Raw genomic sequence first — 27,181 nt, 5'->3', positions numbered from 1 at the left:
CACAAATGTGGATTTTGTTTCTCATCACTCAGATATCATGTTTGGGAAAGGACTGAGTACACCAAGTGAACACTTAATGTAATAATGGGCCAGTGAGTTTTGTATCCAGATATACCAGAACAAATTGCTTAAACCAACATTGTGCAAATTTTTTTTCCTCCTTAAAATAACAGCTGCAAAATCATGTTTGTTGTATAGTGTCTTGTAATAGAGTGAATGATGTCTCTGTCTCAGCCACTCTGCACCCCATCGCTTGTTTCTGCTCTATGTAACGTCAGTGAGAGGGATGGATCGCAGCGTTACATACATTCAACATTTACTTCAACATACAAGTTTTTATCACATGGTATTGTTGAGGTGTCATGAGTTTTGTTTTTCTAGTTAGCACCTACATTACATTTGACAGACCTTGGATTTGTATTTACAACAGTGGTGTTCAGAAACTGTGGGGGGCGCCATACCACACCAAATGCAAGTTTCTACATAATGTTGCTTTAAATAGCTCTTTTTGGTGTCTCTTTAAAGTTCCATTTGTTATGATGAGAGTAAAGATACAACAAAAGGAAGATGATTTGTCATACAATCATGCCATGTGAATTTACAAAAATAGAACATCCAGATACTTAAAAAAAAAGCAAAAAAAACCTTCATGAATAAATAAATTAAATAGATTTGGTGAGCATGACTCTGTAAAGCTGCCCAGTACAACCACAGTTTAATCTGTTGAACACTCAGCTCAGTATAGTTATAATGGAGGGGACCAGCATTATTCTAATAGGCATTGGTCTCTCTATGCCTACACGGTTTACAGGCTTCTTATTTATTAGAAATTTTAGGTCTTTAAGGCTGAAAGATCTAAATATTCAGTCTATGTAACATTTAAACTAGAAGCAGTAATCTGTTCAGGGTAGAAGTGGCTGTTGCACTGTATAGAAGGGTTTTTATGGTATTTAACCCTCCATGCTTAAAGCTAATCACTGATTCTATTACCAACGCTTGCCAGGACAAAATTGATGTAAACCAGCTAGCTACAGATAACACATTCACCTCCCACATCTCCACTCATCCTCTCCTGGAAGAGACAGTGTGCCAGGCCAAATTGACCTTAATCACCCTCAGTAGAGTTCTCTTGGAACGATTGCTCCCATTGATCAAAGAGGACCTACCACCTACTGCCCACACTCCACCCTTGACACCCCCTCCCCTCCAAATGAGCTGATAATTAATAAGGGCTGTCTCTGCAAACACCAGTCAACAGACAGCATGATGGATCGGACAGCTTGGATGCAAACCAATACGATGCCAAGCTTTTCTCTGGCCCCCGGGTGTCCGTTACCCCGCATGATCAGGCATGCAGAGGAGCACCCACCCTGCTAATTAAATACCCACAGGTTGCTCTTGTTTTTCAGTGGGGATGCTTTCTATCTGTTCACTATTGGCATGTATTTAATAATTCATGGGGCTGCACCACTGAGGACAGTGCTCAGGGTCCGTGCTGTGCTGCTGCAGACTTTGTAATAAAGTCAGATTTCAGAGTTTTAACAGCTCACAATGTAACGCATAGTGTCAACTTCATTTAGGGAAAATTAACTTGAAACTTTCACTGTTTGCTTTTGGATTAAAGGTGTCTAAAACCAACACCCACATCTTAAAAGCTGATCATGTCGCAGCAAGATGGTGCATATTAACAATTCTAAACAATCAGACATTCTTATCATTCATGTGAACAAGCAGTCACACCACTGTGGGACATTTGCTGCAGAGCTGCAGAATAATGACTACACCTTCAGGCCATTTCCTCTAACTGTCACTGAGGTGGTTAAACATCAGTGACAACACACAATTATTCTGTCTTGTGACAGCTGTCGGCCTTTTTGCTGAATGAGCCGAGCAGTGATGGACATAACCATGACTGATCTACACCACTGTGCTAATGACTTCCTCTTAATCACTGCACTTCCTCGTGTTTGTCACCACGTGACTTGTTAGCCGCTAATTGTGAGATATAGGCATTTTCTGCGGAGGAAAATTGCGTTAGCTGTTTGATTAGACTGCCTCAAGGCTTCGAAATGGATTATTCGCCACCAATATTCAGTTTGTTCAATTGTATGATATGTATTGTATTTATTTATTTATTCTATTTTTTTTACCACAATATGGTATGGTAACAGGGATTATTTTTGACAGATATAGTGATTGCAGTATGATTCACAATTGGTAAGTAAAATAAAATACGATAAACATCATGATGATGTGACATTTGTTGGGGTCTGTAGCAAACAAACTTTTTAACTCATTGACCTTGTGACATGGTAATCTATCTCAATAAAAAGAGATTTTTTTTTTTTTTAAACGAAACCTACTTTGGCCCTGATGCAGCCGCCACTCTCTGAAGTCCCGCCATCTCTGCATCACTACAGTACTTTATCATAATGCTGTTTTGTATTAATATACTTTATTCTTAGTTACGAACCCTATAAGCATCCATAACAGCACAAATATATTAAAATCCCATAGTGTATATAAAAAAATAAATATGAGCCAAACATCAAGGAATAGGTGTCTGTGTTCAAACGCATTTAGGAAAATTAGGAAACAGATGTTAGGGCCTGTCTCTGCGAAGCAACAGCTGCAGTTAGGAAGTGCAGTCGTCTGGCCCTCGTGCAGCCCCTAACCGGTGTGATTCGGTGTAATTGGTGAATCTGGTCTAAGAGGAGTTGCGGGGTCGTCGGCTATGGGTTGTGAGCCTGTCATAATAACAACCAACAATGTGATCATTTCATTTCCTTTTCACTTACACATCACCTCACTTCACATGAGACAGCACACACAGACATGGGGACAAGGTTAACGTTGGGCCCCATTTTTTTCACTCTAACAATGACTCTAAATAGCCTTTCAAAAGCGAGTGAGGAGGGAGACAAAAATAATCGAATCACACAATTACTGCTGGGCTTCATTCTATAGTTAAGTGCATTTTTATTGTGTAACGTTTCTTTTTTTTCCCCCTCCGCCCTCTCCCACCTCTCCCCCCCCTTTCTATTTTTCCTGCCTCCCTCGGCAAGCGTTCTCTCCCTGCCACTTCTCATCTAATATGGCCGTAATTGGGTTTGCTTGTACAAATCAGATTTTAGCAATTGGGTTATCCTCCTCTGAAATTGGAGAGGTCTCTGGGCTGGCATGGGTGGAGAGTTAATCTGCTTTTGTTAAGCCCTTCTTTTGGTGGCCGCGGCTGTGCCAGTTAAAGCGTTTTACCTGTCACTGTGGACATGGCTCGTAATTTACCCCCCTCTTCAAAGAAAAGGAGGGAAAAAAACCTCCCTCGCACGCACACAGTATACAAATCCAGCCATCTGCTTCTCCTCGTGCAAATAATGACATTTGAATCGAGCATTAACAGGCTTAATTACTTTAAAATTGTCATTTTAATTTACACTGATATAGTATTGATCACACAAGCAGAGATTAAGGCCCTCAGTGGAGCGGTTGATGTGGAATTAAACAGGGCCAGGTCCTCCTGGGGCCTGCCTGGCCTGTCCTGCTGCAGCCAGAAGAGGAATGACATCCTCCCCCTAATGAACTGGCAGCATGCGCAGACATGAATTTCAGGCCCCGCTGGAGAAGGAGGGAAATAATGGGGTTTGGGGAGCCATGGCGGGTTATTCATTCACTGCCATGCACCAATTCTCCTGTGATTCATCCCCAGGCCCCCAGACCCCCACTGCCTGTTTGCCTGCCACATTCAGCCCGCCTGACCTTTCTCCCGCCTAAGTGTATATATATATCGCCTCCCTCCTCCGGGAGCACCTTGCCCCATACCTGGTATCATGTACAGAAGGGAGGGAGTGGCATGAAGAGCAAGGGTGAGACACTTCCTGCGAGCCACCAGCCTCTAATCCAAACACCCCCTCCCTCCAGTGGTGGAAGTGTCGGTCCGTGATTCTCCCCCTCATCCTGGCTCACCGACCTGTCTGAAGGAGACGACACTTTGCCGCGAATTGATCTCCTCACTTGAGGCCGATGTCACGCACAACTGGTTAATATCAGGGGGGAAATCGTTACATTAAATCCAGGCAATTTCTCCCCAGTTTGAGGAAAGCCTGTGGCTGCCAGGGTAAGCGCTGTGTTGTGGAGTAATTATAGCAGTGGAAACAACCTTTTGACACCTGTCTCCAATGAACACACTCAAACAATCACACTCCACACAAGGGCTTTTAATGACTGTCTCTACGAGTGAGGGGCTGATAAGAACAAAGCCGGGGCTGTGTGCAGACACAAGGAAGGGTATTCCAAGACACGTGCTGTCTGACACGACACATTTCAACTGTCACTGTTTGACTTTTTACCCACTGTAATCATTTAATTTTATGATGCTTAATTTTGTGAGACAATAGTTAAAACTTTTCTTTTTGTGTGAACAGAGCAACAGTGTTTAATTGAAAATGGACTGTTTGTTGATGTATCTTGAATCAAATGTCATTGTCGCGTTAAAGCTTGACATTTTTTACCTAGATGGTAGAACAGGTCAGCCATTAATTGTAAGGCTGGTGGTTTGATGATCAGCTGCTGTCGATGTGTCCTTGAGCAAGACCCCTAGTGTAAAAAATTGCAATTTCTTTAATAAAAAAAAACAAACAAAAAAAACAGAACACTACAAACACCTGATGTATGAACTATGTTATTATTGTGTGCATGGTAACTAAAAATGTATTCACTCCTGCAGTTTAGTAAGAGCTGAGAATTTGAGGCCATAATATAGATATCAGCATATAGACAAAACACAGCAATCATAGAAGTAACTCAACATATCTTACGTTGTTTGCTCTCCTCATCATCTTGATCTTTTTTGTTTATCTCCACTCTGGGCTGTCAAGAGCTTTAAAAATGATTTATTGAATTGGGTACACATCATGAAATCACACTGTGATGGCTCAGTGGCAAAGTCAAAACAAAACTCGAGTCTATGCCTGTCCTTGAGCCAGTTGACTACCAGTGTTCCCTAAAACAGCCCAAAGGTCTCTGAGCAGATTGAAAGAGGGGAGGGGTTCGTTTGTGAGGTCCTCATTTGATTGCATTACCTGCGCCTGGATGCCGAGAGGTGGAAGCCATCTTGACAATGAAGGCTAAACAAAACAACAACCTCTTCTCTCTCTCGGCTGGCAACTCCCCATGACGGATATCAAGATGCCTCCAATACACGTAATGGACTTGGCAAGACCTGGGTCGGCTGGGCTTGGGCCTTCCACTCAACTCTGTCATCCAATCACCTTATTCTAATGCTATTGCATTGTTTAGTCAACCAGCCGTCCATTTACATCAACCCATAACCACACAGCCACACCACAGAGGCACTTAATAGAATTAGCAGGTATTGTGCAGCACATTTTAAACACATAGGCCTTTTTAAACACACACACTCAGTCACTCCACCTCCCTCCCTGGGCTGATGATCCCCTGCTTGCTGTCAGAGTAATGGCATCACAAGCTCTGCCTTTCTTCTTTCACTGCCGTAACTACATACCCTGCCCCCCATGGACACTTTATTCAGATCTTTTAAAGTGTAGCCAATATTGTTGTCATGTTTATGTTATGTGCTACATATTAACAGCTCATAAAGCACATTTGTTGCATTATTAAATCATTTTTAACTCGCTCTTCATTAGGAAATAGGAAGCTGATGCTCTCTGCCCAAACAGCCGGTTAATTATAGGCCTCATAATTTCCTAATTTGATTTTGGGGAATGTTTGTGAGTCTGTTCGGCTGGGCAGCCTATAAATAGACAAACAAAAATGAAACAGCCACATGGCTGGGAATTTGCAGTCATATGCCCTCTCTTGCCCTTGACTGAATGCATTGTTTTCCTTCTCAAACACCAACACTCCATTGCCATCTTTCCAAACAAATTAGTCTCATATGCTTTTCCTCCCTTGTGAGTAACAGAGAACAACTTCACATCAAATAACCCTAAAATTGTCTTAAGGCCCCATTATCTAATGATATGAATTGAGGCATGTGTACGTTTATTTGGAATGACTCATCTGTGGGGTCAGGGGAAATGAGCAATCCCTTTGTCCGCTAGCAGCCACCCCTGTTAAACTATTACCTATAAAAACAGCCGTACACTCCCAGTCAGAGGGTGTGTCTTGCCCGGTGTAATAACAAGGGCCTTCCTCCTTGTCCCATTCCTCGGCCGATTGATTTTTGTAAGGAAAATTAATGCAGTCGCTGTGAGGTTCTGGAGGTCAGAGGTAGACAGGCCTCAGCAGATGAGGGGCGTTGCTGGGCAAACACAAAGGCAGCGTGCGGCTATGGCACCTCCAGAGTCAGCCTGATGAAACTTACTCTGCATTTGTTTGAGGGCGGAGCGCACAATAGCTTATGATGTATTGTCTCAGCGCTGTTTCATGCACACACCTACAAGCATCTCCTATGATTGATCAAGCAAATATACAGGCTCATATATTGACTACAATCACTCACACCAATGTTGGTTGGGTGTGTTGCCCTTGTTGTTGTATGTATTTATATTTGTGGTCTTGAAAGCAGCCCAACGGTGGAGGAAAACATATGGTTTCAATTCCTTTAAGACTTCACCCCAGAAAATAACCAAATGGTGTCTTATAAGCAAAGCATAACCATATTTCAGTGAGTAATGCTTCCCAAGTGGGAACCAATCTAACACAAAGGGTGCCCCAGTCAGCAGGGTCCCTGCACAAGTTCAAGCTACAAAGGCACCCTGTGTGCACCATGTTGTAGCTAATTACCAGCTCATTAAAGAGCCCTCTAATTAGATTGGATGTTATGCTCTTTCAGTTAAATTTGTGCTCTTAATTTTAACTGGCTAATTACATTTCTGAAAAGAAAAAAAAAACACATTTCAAAGCACTCTTTGGCCAGCTGGAAATGAGGCATTTCTCAGAATGCTTAGCTACTGAGAGTTGAATCTTTTCGTCTATGGATAATTGTCGGAGAGAAGATTCAATATTTCTGGTAGCACAGCTGGTTGACTGTCTAGACTTAGAGTGTGTCAAGTATCGGGTTCCCCTACAAGTTGAGGCAAAAAGGTGCTGTAAAAAACAGAGTCAAAATGGCCTTTTTTGTACAGCAAAGATGTAGTCCTGTCAAACACAGGTGTAAACAATCAAATACCTGCACTGTGTTGCATTAACTGCTGGAGCAGAGCCTATATTTGTTATTTGTTCTACCTATGTATTGGAGTAAAAAGTTTTTGACATACTGTTCTAAAGAAACCAGACTGACAAGTTAGCAGAGGGGATGATAAACTAGAGTTTTATGTGTGCTGTTTCTTATTAGAAATTAGGAATTTGGTTTGTGTTTGTGACTCCAATCTGATGCACTAGCCTACAATAAAATGTGTATAGGGCTATTCACAGAAGTTGACTGGTGCTTTTTGTATTGTAAATGAGTTCACTTTCAGTTATTAGTTAATAGTCAATTATTTTTTATTGACATTTGCTATGGTATGCCTATTAAATAAAATGTCATGATCGCTGGCTCCCAGCTAGCAGTAAACTTGTTACACACAGACATCTAACTCCTCTCTGCTCATTTGTATAGTCTGCTGTATTTACAAACAGACCAATTCAGATTGTAACTTTGTACATTATCAAGTCAGCTTGGAAACAAATTGGATAGGAGCAAGCAGTCAGTCTTGGTTTAAGGTTGCCATTAATTTGACAACAGATGGCTTGTAGAATCGCCCGCTGGCTAGTTAGGACCTGTCCACACCGACAACCGCGATTATTTCCATTGCTTACGTCAGAGCTGAGCGTGTGTCTTTGTAAATATTGCACGCACAACAATGTGAAGACAGAGAGTAACGACAGTTAGAAGGTGGTTAGAGGTTGTTATCTAGCTAGAGTAAACGTTCGCTTGATAGGCTGAAATGGACGTGACAAAGTTGTTGTTATGTATTATGTTGTTTCTGTCAGCTGTGTTCGGCTGTCATGTCCAGCTGCTCAACCTAATGCAAAAAACGGCTCATCTTGCTAGCGAGTCGCCATTGTTGTTTGTGTTTTGGTATTTGCCACGCTTCCCCTTTCCGGTTTTAAACTATTTTGATTGGTTAAAACAGCCTTCCCGTTGGCATATGTATTACACGTATATTGCATCATTTGGTGGCGGATTTTACGGTTGCGTGTGTGAGTTATTCTCGGTTATTTTTATTACACCACTCGTGTGGACGGGGAATTTTATTTAACAAAACCTCGGTTGCAAAATAACCTGGTCTAAGACCAGCAGTTAGCTAGTAGACTCTACTTATCATGCTTTACGTTTTTTGGAATGTAAATGAAGACTAGAGCTGTAAGTGTATCACAGTAACGAAGAAAAGGTCTACCCCTTCAGACTATTCACATTTTCATGTAAATGTTTTTTTGGTGCATAGCCTTGGCAAATGTTGGCCACTACAAAAAACATTTTTTCCCGTTTTTTTGTGCACAGCAACTGCTCTGCTAAACAGTGATGGCACTGCAAAGCCAATGTCAGGGTTATTATCGAGTCAAATTAGTTCTCAGATGTAACAGATGCACTGTACGTTGCTTATTTTTCTCTGCCGCCTCGTGACCTAATGATTTACAATACAGTACCACCTGGTCATCTGTCGAACACTCAAAGGGGCGACCCAGGAGCCTTGTTGCAGATCTGCATTGGCCCCTCCAAATCCTCTTTTCTTCCCACATTTCTGTGGGTGTGATATTTACAGGAGAGCAGACGTTGGTCTGCTGCCACTCTTGCCCCTGGCACCGGACCTCTGCTCGCTCACATCTTAAAGCTGTCTTTTAAGAGGGGCCACGGGAAAGGCCGGATGCTGCGATTGTACGAATAAAAAAGAAACATCTGCGCAGGAAAAGTCCTCCGTTGTTCACTCTTTTTTATTTATTATTATAATAATACAATAAGAGGAAAAAAACCCATGACATAATTTCTTGTTATCTAAGAAGCTGAGGCTGCATTTACATTTGCTTTTCATGCAGCGTCCATGTGCTCTTAGGGGCGATGCACTGGAGTATAACTAAGCTAGCATGGAGGATATCCAGCCATTTAAATCAAGCCTCTGGGAATTTTACATAACACATCATTGGCGAGCATTGGTTTTTACATAAAGACAAAGAGGGCCACAAAGAGCCACCGGACGGGCGTCTTAGCCTAAGACGAGCCACTGCGTGTGTTTTTGCAGACTCCTCTAAAGCTTCACGGTCCTGTGGTCACTGTTGTGCTTAGAGAACGCCTCTGCTCATACCCAGACAGAACACAGACAGAAAGCTGCTTATTTTTTTTATACATCTAGGGGGAGAAAAATGATATTTCTGAACGCGACCTCAAAACTGAATCCTCTGCTCTGATGGGGTGACTTCTCAGCTTGATCTTCAGACGAGCTCTCTCTCTCTCTCTCTCTCTCTCTCTCTCTCTCTCACTCACTCACTCCTCTCTCTCTCTCTCTCTCTCTCTCTCTCTCTCTCTCTCTCTCTCTCTCTCTCTCTCTCTCTCTCTCTCTCTCTCGTGGCCTCTGGGCCTGAAGAGATGCTGTAGACCGCCATCGATTGTCCCTGAGTCGTGGAAGCTGTCGTATTTTATAGATGTTTCACGAGATGGCTCATGATCTAGACGATGTTGCCTTCATTTGGGAAGAGTTGTGTTTGTACTAAGGGAGGAGGAAGGGCTCTTGATACAGAGAAATGAGGACCTTCCTGATAAATTCGTCTCACAAGTGACAAAGTAATGCCACTTAGATGCAGAAAACTAATATATTTCATTATGGGACTCAGCAATAGAGCTGTATCTCATTGGGCAGCCAAGGATACCACTTTGTCATTACAAGGCCACATGAGCAAGCCACAGGCAGCGTGGGATGGGGACAGAATCAGAGCTGCCTCTGGACAGAAGCTGACTGATTACTTTTCCAGCTGACATCACAGCTCTGACAGCTATCCCAAGTGTCGTTTGGGAGGGTTGAGTTTGCTCAATACTGATTATTTGACATCGAAAGTTGCTTATGTCACTGATCACTTCAGCCCAAGTGTTGTGCACATGTGCTTCCCTTCTACAAATGCAGTAAAATTTTAAAAAGTGTTCATTAAAAGAAAGTAGACAAGTTGTGCTTTCAGCCGTTATGAAAAACTTTTCAAACTTCTTTAGTCTTTATTTAACAGCAGCAATCTGTAAAATTATATTGCTTCCATTCTCCCTACAAGCCTGTATGATCCTAATTCAATCAATTCTTTCACAAATGAGGCCACATGAATAGGCGTAATATTAAATCAGATAATAATATAGATTGATGAACAGTCCATGACAACATTAGCAGCCTTTTCCAAAATGCAGAGATGAAGAAAAAAAAAAATCAATGAGCTCAGAGACCTGTCATTTGCATGGGCCTCTTCCCCTAATGGGAATACTTTTACAGATGGGGAATTACAAGTTGAAATATTCTTTTTGATTATTGGACATCCATAGCCAAATATGATTTACATTAATGAGCCTAAGTATATTAAAGGCATTTTATCCCCCAGCATCCGAAACAATTGAATAATGGCTCTGGCAACCAAGCAGCTGCCTGCAAAAATGGAGAGGAGGTAATGTCACTTTAATTACTAATGGATACCTCAATTGTTCTGACTTTGATTTTTCATCTTTGGGAACAATCTAATAACGCAAATATTCATCATCTTCATATCCCCTTTTAAAACGATGATTTTGTCAAGACCAGACAGCGTAATTATTTAAAGAAAGTGGCCTTTTACCATGCTGGCCTCCAACACTAGCGGTTTATTTGAAGATTGCTTTGAAAACATTATTTTCCTGTGAAGAAAGAAGAAAGGTCTTTTCATGCCCAATTACAGATGTCTGATACATTTAACGCTGACAAGCTGACCTTGTTAGTGGGGGAAAGTCATAAAATTTCCTGTAGAACTACAAGTGTCACTGGATAAATGGCACATCCTGTTTTAGTATTAGTTGCGGTTGTGTCATAATTAAATTGCGCCGTGCAGTGTTTTGACGTGAGCTTTATTACAAAGTTACAGAACAATCTTACATAGCTGTGTCTAAATCATTGGGTTGGTTTGACCTTAAAAGTGTTCTGCTTGCTTTTTTTCGACTGCTCTAATCAGCTTCAATTCACCAGAGCATGCGACACAACAAAGCAGTCCTGACATTGCTGTTTAATTAGGTTAAAACACTCTTTTAAACACATACGATACACAATATACATACAAGGTCCTTATGACCTTGTGAGCCATTGAAAATGTATTGCTTGTGTCTCCATGGTAACATGCGATACCATCGACATACTGCAGTTTGTCACAGTTTATCTAAACTATAAAAAGCACAATAGTGTTTCTATTAGTTATTCATTACCTTCTTATTAGTCAGGAGAATCCCTTTTGCCAGAGCTTTATATAAACCTAGAAGAGCTCAGAGAAAGCTAGCCTGACCTCTGCTCCACTTCACTCTTGTTATTATTTGAAAGCCAATAACCACGTAGAAGTCTTTGGGATTTTTAGTTGTCTTGAAATTGTAGTATCTAACATTTTGAATTACATCTTACCAGTCACATCCCTTAAATGTGCAGTGTGAACTAATTTGAACAAAATTAAAGTTTAGCTGATTTCATCTTTTGTTGGATAAACTATGCAAGGGGCATAGCGTGTAACTATTTTTGGCGTTCTGTTAACCAATTTAAATTTAATGGGTTAAGGAATTGGAAAAAATATATCAACTCAAATGACTCAATTGGCTCGTGATAACCACAACTGCCTGTTTAAAGTCGAGGAATGACATTATCAGGGTCATTTTTCTTAAACTTCATAACGCTCCCTTCAGACTCACTGTAGATATTATACAACTGTTACCACAGGCCAAGCAGTACTTATCATGACAAGTAAATTAAACTTTATGTGTAAAATGTGTGTAGTGCCCCTTTAAGATTCGTTTTAGTCTTAAACTTAGACTGTGTAAAATATGATTGGAGCTTTCGTGTAAGACAAATTAAGCTTATTTGGAGGTGCCTTAAACCTGCATTCTTTCTAATAGTCAGCAGGGGCAACTCCAATGGTTTCAAAACATCTGATTGTATGTAAGTTTATGGGAAAATTACACTACTTCCCACTTGATTTATGACCTTAGTAAAGAGTTTCCTAATCAGTTTTTTGTCTCAATCATTAGTTTCAATTCTTCCTTAGTAGCGCATGATGTTCATTTAGTAAATTATGGTCCAATTTAGAGTGAAGTTGACCATAAATCTGGTTATGCCTTTGGGCATGTCTACCTTGTGATTTACAACTCAGTACTGCAGCATGTCCTCGGGTTCTCAGTCAGATCCAAATACGGTCAATGGGTGACATTGCCTTGGGTTTATACTTGGGCCAAAATCAGGTTCAGAGTCCCTTCATTTACTCAAATAATGATAATATGTCAGTAACCTTAACTTCTTGTTGCCTTAAACTTGAATGAGACCAGAGGGAGCAACATTTTAATCTGGTGAACATCCATCACCACTGGCTTTAGCTGATCTCATATGTGAGTTGTACCTTTGTCAAGCTGCAAGCATAAACACCCTCACCATGGCTTCATTTAATTCCCTTTCACTATGAATTTACAGACTGCTCTGCCATGCAAAGGACAGCCTCCTCAAGAGGTCAGTGGCAGCAAAGGCCCCACAGGTGTAATCCCATTTACTTTGATCCTCTGTTTTTATGTCCTCGTTAAAAGCTGCTGAAGTAGCAACATGGTATTAGTAAATACGCAGCTAGAATATATATGAGCATTAATCATTCTTTGTAGTGAACAGGCCACTGCTACCTTTCTGGAAATAGGCAACTGTGCAGAGATGATGCATTGAATTTAGATAGTTATTCTTTAATTAGGATTGGAGTCGTACTGTACAGCATGTATTACACTAAAATGTGCCCCACCACATTTCTTTTTTATTGATCTATCAGAAGAAATTTATTCAGACCACCCATTCTGAAAAAAGAGCAGAGGTGCTGTTTCCGTGTGTATCAAATATTTTTAACAAAGTTATCAAATTCTTCCGTCTGCATTATGCTGAAGAAGCCACTGATGTGGTCTAGAGCTAAAAAAAAAAAACCCTCCAGGCATTATAAGAAGCTCTTTCAAAGTCTGAGTCATATCATGTATTCACTTTTCTTTTTTGTTGAATGTCATTGCTGTGATGGTTTTATTGCTTTAGACCCCTCTGCCGGGCAGGTTAGAGGAGCGACTGCACGACTGATGAGCATGGCAGGAAATTGGCAGATGGAAGCATCCATTTCACCGCTAATTAGGGGGTCCAGAAGCCCGCCGACTGACAGGGTTCAACTGGGCAATGTAGTGCCTGCCAGCTCCCATCCCGTGCGCTTTATAAAACGCTCTTTAATTCCCCGGCACAATATCATTAACTTTGTAAGTGGATGAACACAATGGACAAGCAATTTAATTAACTTCTACCATTGAATGTTGGAGGGGAGACTAAATGAAATTAATGCACAATATTTCCCAGTGAGGCAGCCAACCTTGGGAGTGGGTCTGGATTGTTGGCAGGTCAGGCGCTGCCGTGGGTTTGGCCAATTATGCCTTGTTTAGACCCATCCATAATATTTTCCTCAAAGGAAAATAAAATCATTGGTTTTGAGATCAATCATGAGCGCATGTCGCTCTGCATTCTGGGAGATTTTAGAATAATGAAGTGGAAGCCCGGAAACACTCTGCCAAAAGGAGTCTACAGAGCTAAAATAACAGGTATCATAACTGTTCTGTATGGCAGTGGGGGTTCACTTGAAATAGACAATCAATAAATGGATGGATTGAAATTGGGTTTGGGAAATTCAGTAAATACAGTGGTTTGTGATTGTGGATTTAGGGATGGCAATGTTGGATGGTCTGCATATTGAACAACATATACACCCACACAAATATGTGATTAACCAATACTAACCGATGCTATCTGTCGGGCTCAGTGTGAAATGTTGATCACTCCATTCATCATCAGGTCAAAACTTTATTTTGCCCAGTAGTTTGGTTTATCTATCTGATTTAATTATGTATTTGGTTTTCTTTGCAGTAACCATTACAGCCTTGCAGAGCTGCTAGCAAGCCTAAAGAATCTTAGTCTTGTTGGTTTTGTAAGCTTATGTTACAGAATTATTACAGCACTTCTGTATGAAAGCTTTATCTGACCATATGTTGATGCTGCAGGTCAGTATTATCTCCACTGTTGCCACAATCCCAGTCAAAATGAGGTTCAGGTGGTCTGGATCTGCTCTTCTTGTTTTAATTGTAAGGGATCAATACGAGTCCTGCTTTACCATGTAAACCAATTTTCTTCCAAGGTTTGCTCATGAGGTCCCTCATGGGGACAGCAGAAGAGCATTAAGCGGAGTAAGCTAAACTTAAATCTTAATTATTGTGAAATAAATGAGTACATTTATGTTAACATGTTTCCTTTTAGTATATCTTCGAACAGTCTAATTCCTTCCCTAAGTTCTTTACCTATACCTCCTAACACACACACACACACACACAAACACACACCCTGGAGACAAGGGCTCCTTCTGGACGTGACGGATGGCTCCAACACTCAGGCGCTTTCAAATCACAGGAAGTGACAGAGGAAGTTTTAATGAGAGTTTTGTCTGTGTATCCAGTCAGGCTTTCCAGGCAGCTGATGAATAATAGACACTGTGGCTCAATACTCTGAATACTCAATCAATGGCACTGGGAGAGGGCCTTGGCAAACACATATGGCAGCCCGGGGTGGGCGGTGGGCTCAGGAGGGGTAGAAAATACTAAGGCTTCTCCATCTGTATCTCTGGGCGGAAAAAGCACGCCATCTCTATTGATGCTGCTCACTTTTGTGCCGGGGTGTTTTCCTTGCCGGGGATGACAAACAGGCTGTTTGTGCAGTATTGGAGATTTGTGCAGAGAGGCTCCTGTGAAGGTGCTCTTTTAGCCCCCAATCCTGCATATCAATGGCTCCCTTGCTGGGACACAGAGGGCTGATCATGATATGTGGATTCTTACATTCAGTGGCTGTCAGAGCACAGAGCATGCTGCTCTATTGTCTGCCAGAGGATTCAGCCTTTACACTTTGATTTGGAGTATGTTTAGAATGTATGAATGCTGGTGCTTAGTGACTAATGAGGATATCATGTACCTATTAGTCAGAGCTTATGTCTCTGCCTCCTCCTCTAAGCTGTTTTGACGCAGCATGTGTTTCTGATATATCGCAACACCATTTCGTCATGACAGCACATCTGATTGACCTTTTCCGATAAGACTGTGTGTGTGTGTGATGTGCACACGTGTGTTGTTTTTTGTAGTCATGTTTCTATGTGCAGCTTTATGCGGACGTGTGGCATCACTCGTGATTTGACAGATGAGGGGACTCTGGGCATTTCTGAGCAATGAGATAAAAACTGGAAAACAGCCCATTTTGTCCCTGCTGTCTGGAGGGCAAAATGCCACAGAAAACCCAGAGGAGATATTTCTCTGAGGTGGCCGTAACAAGCCTGTAGTCCGAATACTAAGATACTGGTACTGTATCGCCTTAGAGGAAATGTTGTCAAAGGGTATTTCTGTTACAGTGGCTATACAAATTACCTTATTTTCATAGTTTTGGCCATTTGATCTCAGCCTATAATGAGACTCTATTCACTAAATTAATTTCTAAGATCTTGAAACGTCAGTCTTTAATGATAAATATTTTCACCCAAATGGGTTGTTGTTGAAAATCACATTTTACATAAAGAGTTAAGCTTTGTTTTTGTTTTGTGTTTTTTTTTTTTTTTTTTTTACTTTTTTACTAGATTAATAGTTTGATCGATAAGATGTCAGTTTAAATAAATAGTTAAAATTCCTGCCAGTTTTTGCCCTGGATGACTTCAGATCTTCAGATTGCTAGTTTTGTCAAACTAGTCCAAAACTACGAGATATTCAATTAAGAACAATAATAAGAATTATGAATTACATTTACATTTAGGGCATTCAGCAGACGCTTTTGTCCAAAGTGACTTACAGTAAATACATTTGTCACAAGAAAGAAGCTACAGCATATCACTGTTGACAAAGTAAGAATGAAAAAAATAGTAACTTTTTTCAAGCCCTTGTCTGAGCATAGTAGCTGCTATTTATTAAGGAAACCTAAGTGCTATGATTTAATTGCTAAGGGTAAGAACATACAAGTGCATACTTTTTAGTAGTACTTTTTTTTAATGAGGTATGATTAAGTATGAAAGCTAAGAAAACTACCAAATGCTTACAAACAAACCAGGGATTTGGGGAATTTAGGAGGGAAAACACAGGCTACTTAATTATGTTGATTGAGAATTCAGATTAATTCTAAAACACTCTGTCTTCCTTTTCAGTTGAGTACTGTAACCAGCATTTTCAGATCTTCCTTCAAATAAAGCGAGTTAGATTACCTCTGCTAACTGATGGCTTTCACTGCTTGTGTACTTTCCATGTCATGTTTCCAGTTAAAAGTAATTATTATAGTTTCCGGTATGTGCAAAAATTACAAGCTGTACTCTAACAAAACATGATTATGCTTATAGGTCAACAAAGCACCACCAGAAACAGAAAAAGATTTAAAAGGCTTTTTGTAAACTGGAATAGAAACAGTCCAGAAACGCACACAGAAACCCCTCAATACCGGGCATAGTATTGTGTACTGATATAATATTGTGTATTATTTTATACTGTATCTAATGCTGATTGGTTAGGTTTTGGTATGAAAAATAAAACCTTGACCATAAGACCACAGAGATTGTATCCTTCCCCATTCAAAGAGAATTTATCTCCCGATTTGCATGGGAGGTACTAACTTCTGTTTCCACAATGAACATTAATTTAAAGATAGACGGTATCATTAAAAGGATCCAATCATCACTTAGAAATACAACATCTCATAGTACAAAATTTATAAAATTCAACTGTATTCGTTCAACCTGAACAGTTTAAAAAAAAGAATAATGATAATATCTTAATAAAAACCATCATATTCTGCCACAGTTCACATCTTTTGAGTGAGCTTCCCTAGTTAAAGTGCTTCACGAGCGCATCATCTATTTTCCCATTAAAACCTTCATTGAACACACAGCTCCGCTCCACAAACCCATAAGCGTGCACTTTGCTAGTGTCTGGGGGACAGCAGAACATTACCCTCGGAAGTTGTACAGTGACACTGTGATGACACCGGAGTGTGTATGTGTCACCTCTCCTGGGACTGGCCACTCTCCCTTAGCACAGATTGGAGGTGAGACCTTGAAGAAAAATTATTACTTTTATGTTTGCTTTATGGCTCATTTTTCACATTAAACGCAGAAAATCTATTCAGAGGTCACAGAATTCCTGCTTCTCTTCATCGGCCAGAACTAATTTTTGCAACCCTCGGTATCGATAAAGCATTCAGCGGAGCAAAGTATGCAGGCTATGTACTGCAGCTCTCAAGTCTCTATTTTCCACCGGCCAGTCTATTGGGACTTGTTCAGCCCGTATCTGCTGGGGTTTTCGGAAATGTCAACTGCACACGAACACATACACACACGCGGACAGTGAGTTGAGCCTCCGTCGTGTCAGTGTGCCCTTATCTGTGAGCTGTGTAGCCAATACAACTCGTGATAAGAGATAGCATTGCCAGAACGAGTCATAAAGCCCAGCTTTTATAGCCTGGTTATTGTCTTTCTGTCTACAATTATGGTGATTACTCATTTCCCCTTACCTCCCCGCGGCCCTCATGCTGCACTTAATAGACTGCATTTTACTAATGGAAAATTAAGTAGCCACCATGGCAGTGGGGTTTATAAATATGTAAAATATACTTTTAATTATTTCAAGTGAATCTGGCAGCTAATCAATAAAGAGGGACGTGACAAACATACGTTTGACACAGGCCATTGTAAAGCTACTGGTAAAAGATAAGCATGGCCTGTCAGCGCAGTCCGGCCCTAATGAATATTTTGAGGCTGTCATGTACGGAGACAAATGGATTAATTGTGCCCCGCTAATATAATAGCTTCTTCATGAAGAGTGCAGGAGGGAGGCAGAAGAGAGGAGAGAGAGCAGAGCAGCTGCGAGGTTCTGAACCCCGATGTCAAATAAATATTTATTAGGGTGGAGGGTTAAGTAGATTTTTGCGATTACACGGATAGCCACTTAAGCATAGTTGTTTATCATTTATTTGAAAATTGATTCATCATTTGTTTGATGTCATATTCATTTCATTTTTCCATACACTCTGGGCCTGTAGAGAGACCGGCTTCCATTGAGAGGGAGACGGTGGCTGTTTGGAGTTAGGTGAAGGCTTTAATCATTCATTTCTTTAGTCAGCTTTTTATTTTCATTTTCAGAGGATTGCTGTTGAAGTCTCCCTGCAATCATTTATCAGGTTCTGGGGTCCAGCCCAGGTTTTCTTTAAGCAATTGAGAGCACTCTTTTGGGCAATTATTTTTCATATATTTCATGTGAAAAATTCCCAACAAAAAATCCCTGCAACTAACAACTGTTACCTCAGTTAAGGAGGTTATGTTTTCAGCAAGATTACACAAAAACTAGATTACAGTTGGATAGAAGATGGGTCTCGGCCCAGATTAGACTCCTTTAACTTCTGGTGCAGATCCAGATAAAGGGACTGATCCAGTCTTTCTCACTTTCTTTAACATTTTAGTTAATTAGTCAGGTAATAATGCATAGATCGTGATGAAAAAAACAGGTGTATTAAGCTGGCTGGTATATGAGTGAGGTACAATTTGATACAGATCTAAGATGTGGAAGTCTGAAATTATAGTTAAGCATTTATGGATGGTTTAAAATTTAGAGTGATTAGGCTTAATTTAACTGAAAGGAATTGTAAGACCTTGGCAGAGGTATGAGCTCTGCCGTGTACCACTAGTTTTTATTATTGCCAAATCTGACGATTTTTTTCATGATTAATCGTTTTCATCTATAAACTGTCAAAAACAGGTAAAAAATGCTCCTCGCAATTTCTCGGAGTCCAAATTGCTTATTTTGTCCAACCAACAGTCAAAAACCCCAAAGACGCTCCTTTCCCTTTCATAAATGACAAATATATTCAAACCCTTACATTTAGGAAGCTGAAAAGCGCGAATATTTGACAATTTTGCTTGAAAAATTACTGAAATTATTAATCAGTTATGAAAATAGTTTGCTGTTAATTTTCTTTTTGGTTGACTAATCAATCTAGTGACTGATTGTGACTTAATTATTCCTAAGCATCAGGTGAAATTATGATATTGTTTTTTGTTAGCTCAGCAGTTTAAAACCAAAAGATAATAAATTTATACTATATTAACAGAGAATTACAGAAGAGCCTCATATTCAAGCAGCTGGATCCAGTGAATCTTATTCTCAATAAACCATTAATCATTTTTTATAAACCACGAGTCACTTGCAAAAAATTCTTGTTTATTCATTTTCTGTGGATCAATTGATTGATTGACTAATTGTTTCTACAGTAGTACATTGATTTTTCGGAGAGATTGCAGTCCTGCAGTTTAATTTCTAATAGAGTGAAATATATCCTCTTTTCTCCATAATTTCCCATGTGTCATATTTCAAACTTGTCATTTTTACTTGACTACCCGCTGAAATATTCACACAAACAGCTGCAGTTAGCATAGTGGCACCGTTTTGACAAATGGCACGGCTTTCCCTCCCCTGGTCTGTTTTGCTATCCATCTCTGTCTCCAAGTGTGTTGTTGGCACTTTAAGGTGAAAGAGAACATAAAGACAAGCGAGCGCAAATAAGTGTACGGGGCCTTCCTGGAAGCCGTCCTCTTGCAATGGGAAGCTGTGACCTTGAGTCCTGCCTTCACCCAGCGCCGTCCCCTCTCATATACACAACCCCCCCCCCCCCCCCCCCCTTCCTTTTCCCTTTTTCTCCGTCCTCCGTCAGAGCAGGAGAAGGAATGAGGGAGGAAGGGAGGGGAGCGCGGCGGGGGTTCAGGTCACCAGCCGCTGTTCTCATCAATTAAATGTGCGACAGTGTTTTCCGTCGGCTGAACTTATATGTCAAGGAGATGGGCAGGACCTCATGTTTGTGCTTTTGACAAATCAGCAAATGTTTAATCTCAAGATGTGCCGGCGCTCATAAATAATGCAGAGGCCGGACCCAAACTCTGTCCCAGTGTGTCAGGGAGAGGCGTCTGTGCCCGGCCTCAATAGGGAAAAACGAAGGAAAACCCTCCAGACTAAATCCTTCTACATCCTCACAGCCTTTTCTTCTACTGATGTCTCCTCCTTCTTTTGATCACGCCCCTCCAACCTCACTCCATCCTTCTTCTTCCTCTTACTGTAACTGGGCATGAGAAACATACCTGCCCTTATCTTTGATCTCCTACCTCGCTGTTGTCTAACTCTCTTTGTCTTTTTGCCATGTTTCAATGTGGTCGCTCTGGTCTTCATAGTAAAAGTTACCCAGCACCCTCTGCCTCTCTCTTTGAGGGCGGACTCAGAATTATCCCAAGCCAAAGGTCTGCTATCTCAAAGACACAGGGGATTGAGCTTGAGCTTTGCCTCCATTTGCCCTAAATGTAAAGAGGGCAACAGAAAGCAGTGTAGTGGACTGTGAACCGCATCAAATCCCCCTCTGCACGACTCTCGCTTCTTCCCACAGACTTTGATTGGCTTGTTCCCCCACTGGGAAAGTTTCCTGATTGTTCACAGGGAAAATTAAGATTTTAAGCCTATTGAAGTTGATCTTTGCTCATTCAAAAGTCCATCTGAATGTGTCCTTTGAAAGCTCAAATTGTTGACTCGCCACATTAGAGGACTCTGAGCCCGAGAATGGAGCGTACAGAAACTGCGCTGAGTGTACTGTACTGAGAGCACGCTGCACCTGTTGTTGTGTAGTTGATGGTGTGTAGTGTTTGTGGCTTCCCATTGAGCGCAGCTATGGAAAGTGTGCTCTGGAGTGTGTTAAAGAGTGAGGCTCTATACTTTAAGCCCAGTTTATTAGTCAAGCATTCTCACATTAGGTCAATCCTTCGCACGCTCAACATTGTTGAAAGGTTACGTGCAGGGTTTTTGGAAACTGGAGAAAAATGTGATAAATTAATGCTCTTAATTGGGTGGAAATTTTGATACGATGGTGGGAAATGTTGGTGGGAGTTATATTCCTACTTTCATGTCTAGAATCCAAAGATTCCAGCCATTCCAGATTCTGAAAAGGTTTTTAACAGAACTGGTAACTGGACCCAAACATGGTGCCTAGTAGGGCTGGGTATTGTTAAGAAACTCACGATTCGATTCGATTTCGATTCTTTAGGTCGCAATTCGATTCAATATCGATTCGATTCAATATTGACTTAAATGCTTCGATATCGATTCAGTAATAAGTAGTAATAAACAAATAATTAATTAGAGTACCTGTTGATCATTTTTTGATTAAAAAAAGTCATCTTAAATTATAAATCTTTCCTCTAGGAAGTTGTAGTTCGACTTGAAATGTAAACAAAGGTACTCGATGTGTTTAGTTATAAAATAGTGCAACCATAGTTAAGCTGAGAAAGTGCCATTGTTTCTGGGACTGCATGGTACATTTTTGTCTGACATAAACATAGACATGACCGCTGTCCCTCCGCCCTCCGGCTAGACGCAAAGGGGTAAAACGTTGACACTGATCCCGTTAATGATTTCTCACAATAATTATCAACATTGACTTAACAAGGTGGGGAACAGATAATGTCAATATTCAATTTTCATTTTTAGAACAGGCCTGAGGGCTACTAATGTGGTCCTTGGGGCTACCTGGTGCCCGCAGGCACCGTGTTGGTGACCCCTGCTCTAGAGAGCACACCGGTCGTACAATGCGAAAACTATGGTAATTTTACTTTTCATTGAAAAACGGGCCTCTGCCTCCGATGCTGTATCCGGATTCCCTTTTTTTTAGATCCATTCAAGCCGGGGGAGAAGGCTCTGGGTTTAAGTCATTGATGCTTGGTGCTCAAACTTAGTTAAAGTTGATGGACAGTATATCTCGGATGTCAAACTTACAATATGAAGATGTCAGCCATTTTATCATCACTAAATTGTTGCTCCTGTCACACAGACACAATTTCAAAAAGTGCCCAACATATTTATGTATACCTGTGTATATATATTACTGTGTAGATTTTTTCCTGATGTCCCTTCCCACAAGTTCTAGCTCTGCCCAGACTCAATTTTGTGATGATGTCACAGATTTTTATGTAGCTTTTCGGCTTGGCTCAAGAAAAGTTTTACAAATTCATACTGGAAAAAGTCATGATTTACCCTTTTCTTTTTACAGATTAAAGTTTCCTGTCAACAGTTTTCTAGATGTCTCATTTATAATGATGCTTTTTGGGAAAATGGTTTTGGGCTTGAATTTTTTGCTACAATACCACGATTGGCCACTGGGAAAAATTGGAAGCAAGGCCGAGCAGCACTAGCATAACCTGGTCCAAAATAATAGATTCATAGGAGAATCTTTAAGGGATTTGATCAATCCTGAGCGGATCGGATCCAGAAGAAAGTACGGAATGCTTCATGGCAAACATGTCTTATCTCACCAACGCTTCTTCTCTTGCAGGCTCTCGGAAGTTTCTACTTTATCCACGAGTCTTTGAAAAACATCCACCAGTTTGATTTCAAAGGTGAGTGCCCCCCTCCAGCACACCTCCACATATACATCATCACCAATGTCTAGAAATGAAATCCTCACATGTTGCCCCCTCATCCCACCCCTGCATATCACACACAACCATTTGCAGGCTATTCTCGCTTCCATCAAAACTAGCGAGCTAAGATTGGCTTTGAGGGTAATGTAACGGGAGGGGGACAGAATGGTAATGCTTATTAATATTAGGATTTAATTCATAAGATTTCAGGCCTACAGTAATGGTGTGTGGCGGGTTATTGGACAGTTACGGCGGTCTCATCAGCCTGCGGTGTCAGAGGCCCCTGGGGTCCGGTGGCCACGCTAATTAAAGAAGGGATATAGATGTGGAGGCGCCTCGCTTCCTATTAGACCCAAGTCAGCATAATCACCAGTTACCCCAGTGAAGGACAGGGCGAAGGCAGGGAAGGGGTCAAGAGGGGAGAAGACCACGCATGTATTCATATATTGAGTCAGAAGTCAGAGTTACATAAACTACTGTACTTTCTGTGTATATCAGTTGATTGTGTTGTTCCCCAGCAGACATTTTGACTTGTCATGGTCGAAAAAGCACAGATATTACTAACAACATTAACAATGGCTCTGTTTTACTCAAATGTCCCACTTAGACTTTATTCCATGATATAGGCCCAATGGATGTTCATTAAGAAATACTTTTTGCTCTTTTGGTGGTTTTGCAGCAACACAGATATACAGATTGAAGTGATAGTAGTCTAAAAATCAGCTTACAGTTCAGTATAATACTCAAAAAGGGTTGACAGTACAAAACAAATACTCAGACTGAGGTAAAAACAAACTACGACTTGAAACAGATTTTAATATTGTGTCCCCACGAGCCTTGAAATGTGTGAAAATTATAGTAGATTAAATAACTGCTTTATAAACTGATCTTTAATCCCGACTACATTGACATATAAAATGAGTCAAATCTATTTAATATTGCTATACTTTTGTAGATATTTGCCATGTAGTGCTGCAAATAACGAATATTTTCATTGTCAAATAATCTGTCTATCATTTTCTCAGTTATTTGATTAATTGTTTGGTCTTCAAAATGTCAGAAAATGGTGAAAAATGTCTATCAGTGATTCCCAAAATCCAAGATGATATCTTCAATTATCTTGTTTTATCCTCTGCACAAAGATATTCAGTTTAATGCCACAGGGAGTAGAAAAAATAGAAAAACAATTATTTAAGAAGGAATGAGAAAATTTAGACCTTTTTTCTAAAAAGATTAATTGCAGCTCTGTTACGTTCAGTTTTTGTATATAGTATGTTGTGTCAGCCCTAACTGACTCCAACTCTCCCTCACACACGTGTTTAATCAAGTCCCTTTGCAGTAATGCATGTTCCTGAGCTTAATTATGGACCTTCTGGTCATTTTGGTCCTGCTTAAGTGCTGAAGTTCATTTATGTAGTTTAAAACGCCACAGAAGACTAACTCAGAACATACAGCACCCTCTATCATTAGACTGACTCTCGATTCAGATGAGTATGTACCCCACATGCAGTAGGTATTGTGAAAATGACATGCAGTTATTGTGAATACAGAGGGAACCTACCATGACACAAACTCTTCCTGTGAGATCAGAGACATTATATACCTATATTATAATTTTACCCATGCTGTGACCTCTTACCCTCAACTTCTCCAGCTGAATACAGATGTTTTTCACTCTGACCAGCAGGTGGTGCAGTTGCCTGATGAAGCCAAAGTTGCTCTTTCAGGCTTTCAGTGAGCTCTGATTAAATTAGGAGATTGAGACTCACACATGGGGTCTCCAATAATGAACTTAACCGTTTCCCCACTTTTTTCTCTACCTCCTCCCCTTCTTCTCCATCCTACCTTGATCTCTTCCTCAGCCAAGAAATTCAAGAAAGTGGTGGGGAAGGAAACCTACTCAGACACACTAGAAAGCACACCCTCGCTGGAGAAGGAAAAGTTTCCACAGGACTACTTTCCAGAGGTGGGTAATGTGATAACCACGCTTTGACTGACAGATTGGGGATGTTGTCGTCTAATGACAACTTCCTGTTGGGACGTGAACTGACAGACATCAAAGTTAGAGGTGGAAACGTGTCATGGCAAATTAACACACAGGTTTGCAGGTTTAATAAAGCTGCTAAACTGAAAAAGAGATCGAGCGCATGTCATTTAATTAATCATTTTTTTCAGAGAAAAAAATTGCAAAAGAAATCTGATAAAATACCTTAAGTTTAGAGTCTTTTCATAATAGTCTTTATTAAAAAAAGAGATTTCCGTTGCACTACTTTAGAAGTATGTACCTTTTTTAAAAATATGTCAGAAAGTCCAATTGATTTTTTTTCTGCTTTCAAGGAAGTCTTGTGACACATGTCTGATTTGATTTGAAGTTAAAGCAGACAAATTCAAATCATGAAACAGAGATTCCTCGTTGTGTCTGCCGTGTCCCGTGGAGCAGTCCCATGCTCACCGCGCTGTATTCAGTTTTCTGGTTTCAACGCGGTGTGCCATCAGAGGGGAGCTGAGCGCTGAGCATAGCTGTGCTGATATAGTAATAAAGAGCACGGCCGCCCGTGTGTCATCCCCGCACTCCCCACTCATCTGTCAACCATGCTCCGACGGCCGCCTCTGCAAATATATGCAAAACAGATGGATACGGCCCCTTCACACACTTCCCCCCAATTTCCGTCTCTTTCACACACTGCAGGACTCCCCACCCTGAGCCACCCCAGACGTACACACACAAACATATGCATTCGCACACACGCACCCAAACATCTTCACATCTCAGGTTTTTCCCCACTTTCCAATTCCAGAGATGATCTAAAACCAATTACACTGATTGAGGCGCCAAGCCATTTAACATGATTACAGCAGAAGCATTGTTCTGCATTTAACAGGACAAGTAAAGAAAACCACAAAACAAACCTGGCATGGCACTGTGCGAGAGGGATGAGGGGAGTGATGTAGAGAGAAAGGAGGCGGTGGGGGGGCAGATGAGAAAAGTTTTGCCCCGTGATTTATGCCTCTTTCCCGGCTGGGATATGAATCTGGGATGATGCTCCAGAGAGCAGCACTCCAGATAATGTTAGCCCATTTAAAAAGAGCAGATTTGTGTAGTCTATCAGGGTCGCCGAGTATTTTTTTTCTCCTCCTCCTCCCCTCCTGCGGCCCCTCCGTAGTGAGAAATTGGTTGTTATCATAGATCACAGATACTGCTCAAACCTCTTATGAAAGATGAATTAATTTCACTAATGCTTTAATGCAAAGCTCTCATGAGGGAGGCAGACTGGTGATAACCCCTGCCTCGTCCCCGCTTCCTCCGCTGGTGATTTATGCCCTCTTTTAGTAGATGAAACCGCCTAGATTTGCCATCCATCTGCAGCTTTGAGGAATCCTATTACACAGGGATCTTGGACCGGACAGAATGCCACACGGAGTCCCAAACCAGTTGAGTCTCGGTTCTCAGTTTTGGGTCATGTAGCCCTAGATGTGTGGAGTCATTTTTGTAACAAGTGTGAAAAGATACCTGAACTAGAAAATTTAAGTTACCAGAAAAGACACAGGGGGAAGGTATCTTGTTAACATGGTTATAACTAAAAGAACAGCCATGTGTATTTGAATTGACCCAGTTTGTAAGACAGAACCCTCTGAGAAAGGCTAGAATGACAGCAGACAGCTCAGGTGGCCGCTGTGAGACGGATGTGTGTGTTTCCCTGCTTGTGTCTTACCTTTACGGTCCCCCATTAATAAAGTGTCAGTGGGCGAGGGACTGATGACATCATGGTGGGAGGGCTGGGCGTATGTGTGTTGGTTTGTGTATATAAAAGAGAAAAAACAAATGTCACTCGGTACATGTCACTGCACTTGAGTGGTGCCAGTGGTGACACATTAAGTGTGAGTCCATATATACAAATCATTCGGAGGTATGTGCAGAGTGGAAGTTACGGATTTATCTTCTATAGACGGCAGTGACTAGATGATAATCGATGGAAAAAAAATTCATCACACTATTTTGATAATCAATTATTTTTGTCATTTTTCAAGCAAAAATGTCAGCATCTGCTGGTTCCAGCTTCCTAAGTGTTGCTTTATTTGTCATTTATGACACTAAACAAAGAGTAAATGTTTTTAGAAGAAGCTCCACTCTGTCAGTTCGTCAATTAATGATTTGGTCTATAGAATTGTGATCCGCCACATTTCCCAGAACCCAACATGTGTTGTGTTCAAATGTCTAATTTTGTCCACAAACCAAAGATGTTCAGTTGACATTGATTTAAAACAAAGAAAAAATCTTAATTTAAAAGCTGGTTAAATGTTTGACAGTGACTTGATTATTAAAGTTAAAGCTATTGTGCAACATGTGCTGTCCAATCAATGCAGAAAGACAGCAATCAGAAAATAAAGAAGAAAATTAAACAAATTAAACCAAACAAACCTTTTTCTCTCTGATAAAATTACTGAACACTTTGAAAAGATCCATTTCTATTTAACCGAAGTCGTACTTGTCATGACTTTCTGT

General features: G+C 40.8%; 1 protein-coding gene across 2 annotated transcripts in view; it reads left to right on the top strand.

Annotated features, from left to right (window-relative positions):
- inpp5a (inositol polyphosphate-5-phosphatase A) overlaps window positions 1–27,181 on the top strand; it is a 161,943-nt gene that overhangs the window by 75,820 nt on the left and 58,942 nt on the right. For both annotated transcript variants that reach the window (XM_030441809.1, XM_030441810.1), the window contains exons 5-6: window positions 22,590–22,653; window positions 24,540–24,643. In XM_030441809.1, coding sequence (XP_030297669.1) covers window positions 22,590–22,653; window positions 24,540–24,643 — 168 coding nt within the window. The remainder of the gene's footprint in view (window positions 1–22,589; window positions 22,654–24,539; window positions 24,644–27,181) is intronic.

The sequence above is a fragment of the Sparus aurata genome, chromosome 15, assembly GCF_900880675.1.
Source record: "Sparus aurata chromosome 15, fSpaAur1.1, whole genome shotgun sequence".
NCBI classification, from domain to species: domain Eukaryota; kingdom Metazoa; phylum Chordata; class Actinopteri; order Spariformes; family Sparidae; genus Sparus; species Sparus aurata.
The sequence above is the reverse complement of the archived record's forward strand: the minus strand, read 5'-3'. Positions and strand labels throughout refer to the sequence as shown.